A 15,497-nucleotide genomic window follows, 5' to 3' on the forward strand; every position below is an offset into this window, starting at 1 on the left:
CAGATGTAGGCCTATGATAATAACTGATAACTAGCTATGTTAACTAGGACAATAGATAGTGCCTTCAGCGATCCAGATGTATCTAAAAAGACATGCTCAACTAAGTTGCCTTGATCCCCATACCTGAATCCCCTACGTGCAGTTGCAGAATTAGGCTGAAATGTCAGTCAGCTATGCGAGGGACCCAGGAGTAGTCTGCTGCACCTGGAGTCCACTCCCGACTGCTAAATTGTTTTAAGCTGCTCACGTGTAACATATTAGGATGCTTTTCACAAATGAAAATGTAACATACAACATTTCAATTTTCTTACCACACAAAGAAGCTGCCGCTTTCCAGGAGTATCGGATCCGTGGTTGCTAAATTTTGCTTCCAGAACCGCTATTAGCACAACATTATCCTATACAAAATTGAATGGACAAATAGAATAATACAGGGAGTAAGATTCTGGGAAAGAATCTAATCACCAACTAACTGCATAAGAGACTCCCAAAGAAGAAAAATCACCTTAAGAAGTCGAGACAAAGCAGCTTTCTTCTGAGTTATTGGGACCACAGCATCTGTCAGTGACTGAGCAGCCTTGTTGAATTCGACCTACATACAAAAGTAAACTGTTTAACATGTGAACCCACATAGTAACAATAATTCAAAAGAAAGTCTGTCATCTCCAAACCTCGTATTTCTTCACATGGGCAAATCTGTCCCTTCGGAAAAATGTTGCACAACCATCGATAGCATAAGTCCCGGTGTAAACCTACAGTGAACAGATTCATTATCACAAACTGAATATTTGGAGTTTATGACCATTAAATCAAAAATGTACGCAAGCAAACCTCTGTTGTCTTCTTCTTGTAGAGATCTTGATAACCATGTTTTTCCAACTCAGGGGCGAAAAACTCATCAAAATGATCACTTTGAACCTGAAATAAGAAATGATTAGCTTTGTTGCAACTAAATCCTTAACTTAAGGATTCTATGTGGACATAATCTTGAATCCAAGCTAATACAACAATTTCATATCTAAATAACTAATATGAGACAAGAATAGTCTTTTTCTTATTTAGTATTCTAGTTCATTATACATGTACTGGAATACCATGAAAGGGAAAAACCAGAATGGCTTCTGTCAAAATTATTTGATGTAAGAGAGAAGTTTGTAACAGTACGTCATATATGTACTGCATATTCATGAACTAAAAAATCAATTGCATGTCAAGAAGAAGTGATGAATCCATGCATATAACTGAATCAAAGCACATACTTCAGTATTACACATACGTACTCATGGATCAAACCCAAAAACAATAGCAAAACTCAGAAATATAAACGAATCAAAGCACATATTTCAGTATTACACATACTTACTCATGGATCGAACCCAAAAACAGTGGAAAACTTTTGAATATAACCGAATCAAAGCACATACTTCAGTATTACATACGCACTCATGGATCGAACCCAAAAACAATGGAAAAACTCTGAATATAACTGAATCAAAGCACATATTTCAGTACTACACATACGTACTCATAGATTGAACCAAAAAAAATGGCAAAAATTTGAATATGACCGAATCATAATACTTTTGTATCAGTACGTCGTATACATACTGTCAATTTATACACAAAAGCAAACTGTATCAAACCTAAAAACATAATAGCATCATGAAAATCGATTTGATCTTCATAATACAATCGGAAAAAAAATCCAATGAAGAAAAACGAACAAAATAATCAAAAAAGATGATTAAAAAACATACCCGGAAACACAAACAAATCTTCTCGTCGTAAATCATAACGATGCATCATCATCTTCTTCTTCTTCTTATAAATTGAGTCTCTATCAGTACGGGATATACGTACTGTTGCTTCATATACAAAAACAAACTGAAACACATCTAAAACCAACAAAATGGAAGTGGTATAAGTAAATCTAACAATGAAATAAACAAAAAATATGATTATTCATCTAGATCTGGTAAATAATCAACAAATCAAACATGGAGATAGAAAAACGGAATCAAACACAACAACGATTCGATCGTGAAACCCTAAAATAAACATTGATTTGATAGAAACGAGAAAGATTGAAGAATTTTTTTTGGATCTGTACAGAATCCATTTGCAGCATCAGTGAGAAGAAAGAGAAGAAGAAAACGAATATGAGAGGTTAATGTTCTTCTCGTGCTTATAATTCCTGTTAAATAGGGAGGGTTATTTGTGGTATTTTAAAATTTCGCATTAGTTATCCCGCACGTGTAAGGACCTGGGCTTAAAAAATAGGTCCATTTTTATGTTTTCTCTTAATTATGGACCTCTGTTTACTGGGCTTTAGTGGGTGGACCTGCCACTAACTAAGAACACTATAATAGGATCTATAGGTAATTCCTACTTTTCGGATATTATGCTTGTTTTGCATTTTATAGGTATTTTGGAGTCATGTGACAAGAAAGAAGAGAAAAGGGATCTCAATTTGCTCTTTGGGAACCTTATGCATTGGCGAACTTGGAATTGACGAATTAGAATCGTTTACTGCTTGGAATTGACGGATTTGTAAAAATACAGTACTTTGATGTGTCAAACAAAGAAATTACTGAAGCAACCGTTGCTTCTACTCGGGGCAGACACACAGAATAGCCATTTCATTCGGTTAAAGACAGACGCTAGATTCACTAAGGGCCACCCTCGTCTATATACCTAAAAGCTGGCCGCGACAAATGCAGACAACACCAATCTTTCCTCTTTTCTCCAGGTGGCGCTCAAGGTGCTCACCAAGTTCCACGCCGGTAACTCCAAGTATGAAGGGTTCTGTTTGATCGGTCAGGATATATTTTTGAAGCGGAAAACATCACGGAGCAGTAATGAGTTGTCAGAGATGTTCCAGTTGGGCATTAATGAACAGAAAATACACAGAAGAAACTGAATTTGCTGTCGTTGATTTTGGTTGTGAACGAAGGGATCAAATGAAGTCTTAGTTGGGTTATGGCTTGATTCGAATTTGAAAATGTCTTGGACAGAGTTCTGAAGCCTAGACAATAGAGTCATGGGTTAGTGTGAGAACTCCAAATCACAAACCAAGAAATCCAGGGAAGAAGATGATGTGCTGTCATTGTTCTAGGAGATGAATTAATGATTATCTGTGCTCTTGAGATTATGAATGATTTATGAGAATGTGTGTTTGTGTTTGAATGTGAATTCTGAGCAGGGAAGGAGTCGATGTGTGACATCCAAGGTGCAGCCGTTATGTAACCCATCACCAACTCAGAATTGCACACGAGGTGTTTGTACAAAGGCCTGAACGACCTCTGCTTCCAGCCAAGACTGCCGTCGACCAACCATGTTTCGAAGTACTGCGTACGAAGGGTTTGGGAAGGTTTTTGAAGTCAGGAATGACACGTTCTGGCAGCGAGATAGTAGGGAGAAGACCACCAGTTCTGCTCTAGTATTTGCAGTATTAGCCATGGTTCAGTGGTGCAAGTGTGTGGGTTCATAATGAGGATTAGAAGGCTTGCTCAAGACCAGCACAGAACAAGAGAATATGTCCAGTTGCAGCTGCGACTAAACTGTCTCCTTGATGGCTAACAAGGGTTCAGGTTAAGTTCAATTGAGAAGAAACAAGCAGTTGTTGCTAGTGTGGGTTAGGTCTGCCTTAGACTCGAGTTTGGGACTTATCTGAGTAGTATCTTGAGCTGAAATACAGCTGAAAACTTGTTGTCATTGTGACTAATTGTGAGGCTGTTCGCCATGGGCTTGAAGAGAACTGGGTTTGCAGCACCGGTTAGCCAAAGGGGTAGAAGCTAGTACAATCACAGTTCTGTGGTGCTAATTTGTGGACCATGTAGGTTGTTTGCCAACGGTTTACTGGCTTAGTACATGGCCGTAAAGATCAGATGAAAAGAAATTTGGCCGACAAGTCAGGGAGTAACTTGTTTCAGAAGTCGAGATGATTTAGGAAAGTGGGTTTTAGTCGGCATGGAATTTTACAAGAATTGAAGCTATAAAAGGACTCAAAGCTACAGCAAGATTATCTCATACCCCCTTGCGACTGTTTTCCACCTCCAACAGAGAGGAGCTCTGCTCCTCTCCAAAACCCTCCATCCAGTTCATCTCTTGCATCCCCACTGCATACATCATCTCAGTACATCCCTTCATATCATATACATCAGCATCCCACCTGCATTCTACCACCAGTCGCAACACAGCATACTCCACCATCCATATACTGCATACATCCCACCACCAACAGCAGCTGCAGTTCATACCACCAGTCCATCCATCATCAACACTCCACAGCACCATCGAGATCAGTCTACAAGCCAGAGCAGCTATACAGCCATCACCAGAGCACTGCGCAGGCCTGAGTTCGAGACCATCGACTGCAGCATCAATACAACAGCAATACTATCCATACAAACCACTCACCAGTTCACAGCCATATACCATCAGGCCATTCACTATCATCTTCCACCTGCTGTTTCGTTTTGGTTTGCATAGTTGGTTTAAAATTCTAGTTTTCTGATTATCTATTCGGTTGCCATGAACTCCAGTAGCTAATTCTTGTTTGGTTTGGGTTATTTCAAAACTATGTGACATGTCTTTGATATTTTATCCAAGTTAATCTTTCTTTACAATATTGTTTTATTGATTGTCTTTTACCGTTCTTATGACCATGGATTGTTTTTAAGTTGTTTGAGTGGCCAATTAGATAACTTGTTTGCAAAACTAATGCTAGATTTTAGAGCCGTAATCCATAATTGTTATGGTAATATAATCACAAGTAGCAAAGCATCAACGTTGTAATGAGATGTTGTGGATTTTGATGTGTATTTGATAACCCTAAGTTAACATGTCGAACTTACGTGCATGTGGTTAGGATCAAGTCGACTCATAGAACATACCGATTAGTTAAGTTACACTAGAGAGCTCATTCAAAGTGGCTTGATTGACTAGACACGAGTAGAGAACTTATTCTACGAAGTGACTTTGGAGTTTAATGGACTTATTGAACTTATAACTTGTCTAAGATTGTTAATAAACGTTTTGGAGAAGATTCTTGTTCACTAGTAGAGAAAGAACCCCTAATCATTTTCATCCTCATTGTTTGCATCATTTGTTTCATAGTTTCTGCATTATTTATATATTCAGAAATTTAATCGACAACTTAGACTCAACTCTCCCTTAGGAACGAACCTGCTTATCTTTGTGCTACTTGTTAGTGTAAGAAGAAAGGAATATATATTTTTGTGAGTTTGACACCTCATCACTATATCTAAAAAATTTGTCCCTAATTGGGATGATATTCTTAAGAGCCTTCCATACCAACAGTTTAACTTTGTGAGGAGTTCTACATTTCCAAAGAGCTTTCCATGTTACACTAGTAACAGCCTGAGGAACAACATTATCATTATCATAGTTACACAAAACTTTATAAGCACTTTTGACAGGAAAAATTCCTTCTCTATCAGGTAACCAAATTAAAGTATCTGAGCCATCCAAAGTGACATAATCTTATTAGCAGTATCATTAGAAAAACTATTTTGTACAAGCTGAACATTTCAGGTTTTAGTTCCTGGTATGAACATATCTTTAACAAAGGTTATAGTGGAAACAATTTCCAAGCTAACTGGCTCAGGAGGGTGATCTAGTCATATGATCCATTTATCCTGCCAGACTTTAACTTTATTTCCACACCTAATGGCCCCAACAACTGTTCTCCTTAATCACTGTTATGCATCTATGAATACTTGTCCAAATCCAAGAGCTATTATCTTAAGTTTTTATAAATGAAGGAAACTGTCACTGTGAAAGTATTTAGCCTCAAGAATTTGTATCCATAACTCATCCTCTTTTGGACTTATTTTCCAAGCTAGTTTCATGATTAAAGCCTTATTGGAATTTTCTAAATTCCTAAAGCCTAATCCTCCTAATTCCTTAGGCTTATTGAGATTAGTCCAGGCTAAAAAATTTATACCTTTGTGACTATGATAACCCCACCAGAAATTTCTATGTAAAGTATCAAGCTTATCAATAATGGTTTTATGAATCTTAAAACAACCCATTTGGTAAGTAGGAAGAGAGTTCAAGACAAACTTTATTAGAGTATTTCTACCAGCTAGATTAAGAGATATACTTACCCAATTCTTAAGTCTAGCTTCAAAGGACTGAGTTATAGGATCAAAAGATCTAACTTTGGAGTGACCCAAGAGCAATGGAGCACCTAAATAGGTTTCAGAGTCATTAACCAGTTTCATATTAAGCTTCATAGCTAGATACTCACAAGCACCTGGATTAAGATTTCCACTGAAATAAACACATGATTTGTCAAAATTCAAAGTTTCACCAGAGACACTACCAAATACCTGTAAATGAGAAATGGGTGGAGCTCTTCTTGCCACCTTAATACCTGTAATAGCCTTGTTAGTCTCAGCAACCATTAAGCTTCTAGATAAGAATCCCATTGATAAAATCAACAAGCAAGGAGAGAATGGGTCACCTTGTCTAATACCCCTAGTTGGTATATACTCTTGACAGGAAGATACGACATAGTTTTAAAAATTGAAACATGTTTTAGGGCATACAGGAAAATTTCAGGGCATACTGAATGAAGACAAAAATGGATTGTAAATAGTAAATCCAAAATCCCCTTAACCAAATATTTTATGTAATGAGAAATTTACCCTTTTTATACTAGTGTTAATAATAATGATTAGTTCTTAATAATTTAATTAGTGTTTAATTAAATGATTAGTTTAAGATAATTAAGTTATAAAAATTTGTGTTGATGATAATTTTTTGGGGAAGAAAAAAAAAGTTAGATTTATTTGGAGAAGAAGGGGAAGTGAGGAAAAACTTGTATTTTGATTCAAACATCTATGAGGAACCCAATGCTTCTAATACACAGGTATACATCTATTTTATGTTTAATTTCATTTTTGTAGGTTGAAATCATCAAAAAAAATTAATCTTTTGATCGTTGGTTCGGCAAGCAAGGTATAGGTTCGGCTTATAATTATCAGCCGAACCCACCTGGTTCATTACAAACAATGAACGGTTCGGATCACTGAAATGTTTGAAGTTATCGGTCGACCTTGTATTTTGTTACTAGTTCGGCCTATTTGAAAATTTCATAACAAGCCGAACCTATTCCTGAGAGTTGTTCTTAAAAAAAATTTGTTAATGATTCGTCTTATGTGATGAATACGTAATAGCCGAACCTTCAAAAATGGTAGGTTCGGCTTGCTCGTTAATTAGTATATGTGACGAACTTTCTCATTAAATTTCCTAAGGAATAGTAAACTAGACGAACCATGTTCAGCTCAAAATTAAAATCATCGAATAAGCTGAACAGCAATTGAACCTCCTATGTGTTCACTGTACGTATACACTTCAGGTTAAAATTATCAAGAACAGTTCGGTTCAAAACGCAACTAAATTATGAGCCGAACTCAATACTGTAGTCATGAAAAAACCCTAGTTTTTCAGGAATTAAACCCAATTAGAAGACGTTTTTGAACCCCTACTCGTTGCTTTTTCCTTCATATGAACCATTATGTAGTTGAGTTCAATCGACGATTAACTTTTCACGAATCAACGATTAATCCTGGTGATGAAATTTTTTTCTCGTGAAGGAGGGGAAGATCGTTCAGCCAGAGACGAAGATGAAGAAACTGATTTTGATTTTTATTAAATTGATTTTAAGTTTATATATTAAGGATAATGATAGATTAGTAATTTAAACGGTTTAAGGGTATATAAGTAATTGAACTACCTACTACATACCAGGTCACCCTAGATGACCAGCAACAGATTGTGGGATTTAGTTGGCCCTGAATGACCGAAAGCTTGGTCAAAACAAGCAACAAGGTTGTGGGGCCAAGATATATAACATTAATTAGCTAGCTAGTGGAATTCTTAAACAAGATATAACATTAATTTTGATGAACTTGTCTTTAGAACATATTAACATTCATTCATCTAGAAAATAGCAACATCTAACCACTCACTGACGGTATGCTTTTGGATAGACATTACATTTATACATCAGCTGCTCTTCAATATATTGTCCAGACTCCGTACTGAAAAGGTATTAGATTCGAATCTAACATCTCGATCGAGAAGAAATGGAAATATGTTGTTGTTTCTCGCCCAACAAATGCTGTGTAAATGGTGGAAACAGTATTTCAACCATCGATGCTCAGTTTCAAGGATGTACCAAACAACCCGCTTGCTGCAGAAGCGTATAGATTTCTTCATGCTACACGATTTGCAAAGCATCACTATGGCGGATCAAACCCATCATATGCCAAATCAGAAATCTTATTAGCAATGAGAGTTCTATGGTCTTCGGTTCACTTTTGTCAAAATAAAAATGGGAATTCAATTGCTCGTATGTTAGCTCAATCTGCATTGTCCAACCATGTTAGAGACAGATGCTTGCTCTCTCCTCCCTCTTGCATCTCTTTGAAGCCTTGGCGTCGACCTGACCTAGTCTGTAGCTTGTTCATTTTTCATTTTCAAATGACTCAAATATTTACTGTATCAAATAAATGAATTTCATCTACTTTACTTTCTGGTACTTGCCAAAAGAAGAATTTTTAACCACAGATTCACATTTTGGTAGTTCACAGTGTGATCAATTTCGGGCCAGTTCACGGTACAAATGATGGTGACATTACCCTTAAAATTATAAAGTTTTGGGATAACTCCACACCAATAATCCAACTATAAACTGATCGACCTCTTCATATAGAGGTCCCCTTGGCAGTTGAATGTCAGTCAAAGCACACAACAAGGTTCACTCTTCATATCATCGCAAAATTACAGTAGAGGAGGCCTCATTTTCACTTTTTCACTTTTCACATATAAGACAGTTTTAGACTTTTCCTATATAAGGCATCGGCATTATCCGATTTGTAATAATAAGCTTAACCAGTAATAACCAATGACAACTCACTACAGTCTACTACTATGTGTTCTTAACATGCTTGTATTTTCAGTTCTGCAAATCATGGGAACAAATAAGATTCCGGGAGTTATCGTGTTCGGAGACTCCACAGTTGATGCAGGAAATAACAATCACATTCCAACACTGGCAAGAAGTAACTTTCTACCATATGGACAAGATTTTGAAGGTGGAAAACCCACTGGAAGGTTTTGCAACGGTCGGTTGACCACTGATTTCCTAGCAGAGATGTTAGGGATCAAACATTCCATACCTGCATATCTGGATACAGCTTTTGGTATTGAAGATTTTGTTACCGGAGTTACCTTTGCATCAGCTGCAACTGGTTATGATGTTGCAACTTCTAAAGTGTTAGTAAGTTCATCAATTTAGTTCACTCTTGCATATACATATATATGATTATTCTTATGAAATTACCCGTCTCTTTTGCACGCAGTCTGTGATACCTCTATCTGAAGAGTTGGAAAACTTCAAAGAGTACCTGGAGAAGTTAACATCCTTTCTTGGGAAGGATGGTGCAGTGAAGGCAGCAAGAGAATCATTGTACTTTATCAGCATTGGAACGAATGATTTCATCGAGAATTACTTCACAATGCCGGGAAGATCATCCCATTTTACGATAGATGAATACGAGAATTTTCTCCTTGGCATTGCAAGAAATTTCCTTACTGAGCTTTATAATTTGGGTGCTAGAAAATTATCACTATCTGGGCTTCCTCCTTGTGGTTGCCTACCGATAGCAAGAACTTTGAATCACATTTCTGTAATACCGAGTTTGGAAGAGTTAAACAGAGCTAGTAAAGACTTTAATGTCAGGTTACAACATTTGATGGCGAGTTTGAATAAAGAGCTTAAGGGGATCAAACTGGTGTATGCAGATATCTACCATCCTCTTCTACATATCATTCAAAATCCGGATCAATATGGTAAATCTTGGTTTTTATGTTTCAACCAAACTTTAGACCCAATGTAGTCACAGACACCACAATTTAAAGCACTGCTGAGTTTGTTTTTCCTTTATGAACTGTGCATGGGGAACCAAAAGGATTCGAGAACATAGAGGAAGGATGCTGCGGAACGGGGACAATTGAGTTTGCGGTTTTGTGCGAAGCTGGAAATCCGTTAACTTGTACCGACCCAAGCAAATACGTATTTTTTGATGCAGTACACCCAAGTGAAAAGGTTTATGGCATAGTAGCCAATATATTGATGAATACGACCGTACCTCATCTTCTTAAGTGAATAGGTAACCAATGTGATACTCTGTGCATACAAATAATGTGGTGGCAGGTGTGCAGGACTTCAAGGGATTCCTCCTGCCATGGGAGTGGTTAAAATACATATGGATGCCTCATATGATAAATTGACTGATATTGCTGGCATTGGACTAATTGTGTGTAATTCTGCAGGAATTTGCATTGGAGCAAAAGGAAAGTTCACTCGCGGGGGATTAGATGAAGAAGAAGAGGCTGAGCAAGCTGAATGCATGGATGTGAAGGAAGCTTTAAGCTGCACAAGGAGCTTTAATTTCTCATGTTGTCTGGAAAGGATAACTGATGCTGCATTTATTCCAATAGGTAGAGTAACAGAGTAGTTGATAGATTAGCAAAGAAAGAGAGAACTGAGAGAAATTGTTTTGAATTTCAGAACTCTTTAAGTCAGCAAGGAAATGTTGGATGCTTTTACTTGAAGCCTGGTATATTCATTTTCTTGAATAAAAAAAAAACAGTGAATAGCTACAAAGGAAAGCATGGATAATTTATGAACTCACTTAAAACAAGGAAAGCATGGATAGTTTATAAACTCATTCAAATGAGAATGTTAAGAAGCTTAAGGTGGAAAAAAAAACATCTATGTAATAACCAAGAATCATAAGTTTTACCCACCCCCGTTGAATTCCTCGATGCCCATTTCCATGACTGGTACCAGAATTTTAACTTGTGAAACGCCATTTGGAGTTGCCTGTATGAAGGGCACCATCAATGTTCGAACTCCACTACCATGTAGGAAACTGCCCTGGAAGGTGTTGTAAACTGAAGCATATTGAATGGCGAACGCAGTAACAGATTCATCATCAGATTCTTTCAGAAACTTCCCCACCAGATTGCTGCTAAACTCAGTGCCACTACATACGGCAGAACCAACAAATGGATTTTGTGCTAGAACCAGTGCAATTTGCGTTTACTGCAGCAACAAAGTGATCTTGCAGATGTCCATCTGTTTGACCTAAACATCAAATTGATGCAAAACACAACACCCATTGCAGCTCTGGCAATGCCAACACAGTGGCTTACTGAAGTCCTGAAAAGACGTTTATTCTCTTCATTTGAAAAAATCTTCAAGCAATGTTGAATCACATGGTGACCATTCGAGTCCTTAATCAATTAAACAGTATTTTTATTCAGCACACTCATAACTTCTGTCCATGTTTGTCCTGTTGTCAGGCTCTCCAACAATTTCAATCTGTCCTTCAGACACTTCAGGAACATCTTCTGTTCAAGATAATACCCAAAAGGGTCTAACATAAGTAAGCAATACAGAAATAATCCACTGAATATCTTGTTAACGTCCATTTTCTAATCTTGCCTCAGTTGCCTGCAATAATCATACACCCAAGCCATAATATCTACCAACAAACATTCTGTCGACTCCTCTTACCCATATCAGATGAAGGAACAATAAACACAATACTATCTCTTCTTTCTTCAAAACATGAACAATGGCACCTGGTGCTACAGTTAAAGCTATATTCACTACTGAAAGAAACTCCCATCAGAAACTACTCCAGCAATAATCCATATACAACATTTACCAGACTTGTTGGAACCACCTGCACTGACTTGCAAGCACTACAAGCAAAACTTGTTGCAGGAAACACAATTTTGCAAATATTGCAACCCTGCAGTTAGAAAAGAACAACAAGACCTGAAATTGCAGAAGACCTAAAAAGAAGAACAATACAAGCTGACTGCTGAAAAATAAAGGTGTCCACCATGATTGCACAGACCATAAGCCTGTCATAAACCCATTACAATTCCCAATAAACACCTCTTCACTCAGAAAACTGCAAATCATTAGAGACCCTTCAAGAATTATAGCATCACTTGTCAATAACCAGAACTTGCAGCTTGATCATAATGCAACGAGTATACTAAAATCCCACGATACAGTATATTGTAACTATTCATAACAATCGACTGCCTTCAAACAACAATTTCAACAACTGAAAATTGTAAACCAAATAAATCTCAAAATGTTGAAGCACTACCAATTTTAGAAGATGAAACTTAAGACTATCTGAATACCACCTCATATGCAAATAGCTGAGAAAGAAGCATGACAAGATAGACAATCCACATAGGAGCATCTTGTAAGAAGCCCAAAGAGTGATGATAACTTCAGAATCAACCATTACAGAATGTGAAGAAAAACAACATCTGTGGATGAATTCTTCTATCCATAAGCAGCAGTATTGAAATACTATTACCCCAAAATCAGATTTTTGACAAGAAGAGAACCTAGTAAAATCCCAGTTTTCATTTCCACTTGATATAATGAGATCAATTACAGTTTTATATGCAAGAAATTTAAGAAAATATAAAAATTACAGTAAAGAAAAATTAAAAAGGTGAAAATGTCAACCTCGACATAAAGGAGATCGTTGTTGAATAACCTTTAAGGATTGTTGTCTGAAAACTTTAATTGGACTCGGAAAATACCAACTTCTTCTTTCTTTGCTACTACCGGAGTTGCTACTAGTACTAAATCTAACATCATCCCCACCACCATTATTATTATTCTGATTACTAATCTGATCTCGTTCTGAATAACAAGATTTTGATCTAATCATCATTATTTTCTTCATCTCTTGTTGATTTTCTTTCTCATCTTCTTCTTGTTTTTCTTCTGTGTCTTCTTCTTCTTCAACTTTCTTAGATGATGATTTCTTAGTAAAAACAGACGACCAGAAAGATGAAGATTTCTTTTTCTTACCGGACGGAGGAAGTCCAAATCTCGACGATTCTTGGGTATTATTGTTTAGAAATCTGGACGGTCGTAGAATGTGAAATGCAGTAGATCTTGATCGTCGAAAAGCTGGTTCGTTCTCAATAAGATTTGATATTCTACCAGTAATTATTCCACCTGCAACTCCATCTGATGTAGAAAATCCAGATGAAGAAGAAGAAGTAGATAGAGGCGTACAATGCACACAAGGGAGTTCACAAGCACAATTAGGGCAAAGTTTATTGAGTCTATCTCTTAAACAACTTGGACATACTCCTGATACTATCTTCTTCTTTGTTGGATGTTTCCTGCATTTCCATATCTCTTCTTCTTCTATTGAAAGCCCCATTAATTTACTGTATTTTACTTTCTGGGTGTTGATTTTTCTTTCTGAGACTGTTTGATTGTTGGGGTTTGGGGAATTGGGGAATAAATAGGTGGGATGAGTTAAAAGAGGATTTAACCAGGGTTGGTTAACTAGAGTTAAGTTAAACGGTTGGTGAAACGGTGTTAGACGGAACGACGCCTTTCCGGGGTTTAGTCATGATTTTCGGGGATAAAATACCCTTAGAGTTGAGGTTATTTACGAGAATATCACTCTTGAGTTCTTACTGTTTAGATTTGTTTATTGTTTATTTTAGTGGGCTTGAATTGTGTAAGTCAAAAAAGAAGCCCGATATTCATTGTCGTTGAAAAGGATAAAAGAATAGTTTCTGAAAAGGTGAGTTGGCTGAGTCAGCTTGTTTCAACACGGTTCACTTGTCAATTCTACTCTGCCAACTCTGGTGACTGGTAAAAAAGAGGAACAGAAGTTCCACTCAAGTTCACTTTAGTGAGGTCACTGATATGAGATGTAACTTCCACCGTAGTGGTGTTGTTGGTGGTGCAATTGTTTTTATTTGACTATGGACAGGGTCTTACGACGAGGGATTTTTACTTGGAAAGACGGGGAAAACAACGTGGTCAAAAACAAGTATAGAATTGGTAAAGAGCAAGGTGGATATGGAGTAATAACTAATAACAGCACCACAGTGGATTTGTCAAAGAAAAAAAAACTGTTGTCGAAATGATTATCCGGGATCCCTTATCTTATTCGATTATTCTAGCTGAAATAACATATAGAATGTTTGGATACAAATCTGTTTCTGACTTTTATTTTCTTATAAATTGAAATCAGAAAGAAGCGCGAAGAAAAACTATTTTGCATCACAAAAAATTAATTTTCAATTTTTAGAAATCGTTTTGAAATTTGACGGCCAAACTGATTTCTAATTTTTCGATTTCTAAAAACCGAAAGACTATACCTAATATGCTATCTTTTTTTTTGATGCCCTAGACTAGCGGTCCCTAGACTACATCCAAACTCCTTAAATTAGAGTGGATTTTAGCAATTACAGGATTCGAATCCCTATCTTCGCAGTGGAAGGGAGCATGTCAACCAGCAGACCATTTAGTAATTGGTCCTGATATATGCTATCCAAACGGGCAGTAATACCCAAAAATCTATCCAGCTATCATATCGAGAGATAAAGAGTAGTATAATTTGTTTATTTGACATTGTGGCCATCGCCATTGTAGATGCTCTTACGAGAAATATGGCACAGTGAATACGGCTAAAATTTGAAATCTATTCTGACATCTAAAGGCAACAATGGCGGGTTCAAGATGTAAATTTTTCAAGCTGATTTTTCATCTTTACACACTGTAGCTCCTGCGATGAAACATTAAGTAGTCGATTGTACGTCTGACACTGTGACGTACCTTTACAGTAGTGCCTTAAAAGTCCAAGCAAGTCACTTAATTTTCCACGATAATTATCTATATCAAAGAAAAAATTGGTCTTCTCTACCAACCAAAAAATATAAGAAAAATAAACAACCACAACAACAACAGAAGAATTAGTCAAAAGATTAAACAAGTGGACGTATTTCTCTGTTTCCCAGATGAATCATAATCATAATAATAATTGAATTACCTAATACCAACTTACCATGTTTAAAAGTCTTGCATATGGGTCTGGCTTAAGCACTTTGTAAAAATGGTCGTTTCCCACCTTTTAATTCCTGGTGTATTGGTAAGAAAAGAGAGAGATACCTTGTTAGAAGCATACATATAACGATCATGTGCCCTTCTTTCTTGTTTTTCTTTTTGGTAATTCAAACACACACGCTTCCTTCAAACATCAACCCACACAAGTGATGGCATGGAACCAAACAATCGTATTTTTCTACAGTGTGAGACCAGTAGAGAGGTTTGTTTTTTTTTTAAAAAGGGTATAAATTGTAATGGGTTTTTCGAGAATCAGTCAGCAGACCATCTGAGAGTAGAACAGAAAAAAAAAAAAAGGTTCAAGCTCTAACTTAAGGAGACAGATTTGGAACATTATCCCGTTTGCAATTTGGTGGTCTATGTGGTTGTAGAGAAATTCACGATATTTTATGGAAAGTATAAGCCTCGGAAGAAATCATAAACAATGTGAAGGTGCTAATCTATAATTGGTGTTCAGGGACAAAGATTTTTAGTGGAGTGAGCT

The 15,497-nt window shown here is 36.7% G+C and overlaps 2 protein-coding genes across 2 annotated transcripts; one reads left to right on the forward strand and one right to left on the reverse strand.

The window, feature by feature from the left end:
• The first annotated feature begins 8,941 nt into the window (after positions 1 to 8,941).
• Positions 8,942 to 10,099, forward strand: LOC113348116 (GDSL esterase/lipase At2g04570-like). Its single transcript, XM_026591822.1, has 2 exons — positions 8,942 to 9,313; positions 9,396 to 10,099. The coding sequence occupies exons 1-2, from the start codon at positions 8,978 to 8,980 to the stop codon at positions 9,930 to 9,932; spliced, it is 873 nt and encodes a 290-aa protein (XP_026447607.1). The 5' UTR covers positions 8,942 to 8,977; the 3' UTR covers positions 9,933 to 10,099.
• A 597-nt stretch (positions 10,100 to 10,696) lies between these two features.
• Positions 10,697 to 13,356, reverse strand: LOC113348117. Its single transcript, XM_026591823.1, has one exon. It carries the CDS (start codon positions 13,311 to 13,313, stop codon positions 12,597 to 12,599), a length of 717 nt encoding a protein of 238 aa, XP_026447608.1. The 5' UTR covers positions 13,314 to 13,356; the 3' UTR covers positions 10,697 to 12,596.
• Between the last annotated feature and the right edge of the window lie 2,141 nt (positions 13,357 to 15,497).

Source organism: Papaver somniferum, chromosome 2, assembly GCF_003573695.1.
Source record: "Papaver somniferum cultivar HN1 chromosome 2, ASM357369v1, whole genome shotgun sequence".
In the NCBI taxonomy this organism is placed as follows: domain Eukaryota; kingdom Viridiplantae; phylum Streptophyta; class Magnoliopsida; order Ranunculales; family Papaveraceae; genus Papaver; species Papaver somniferum.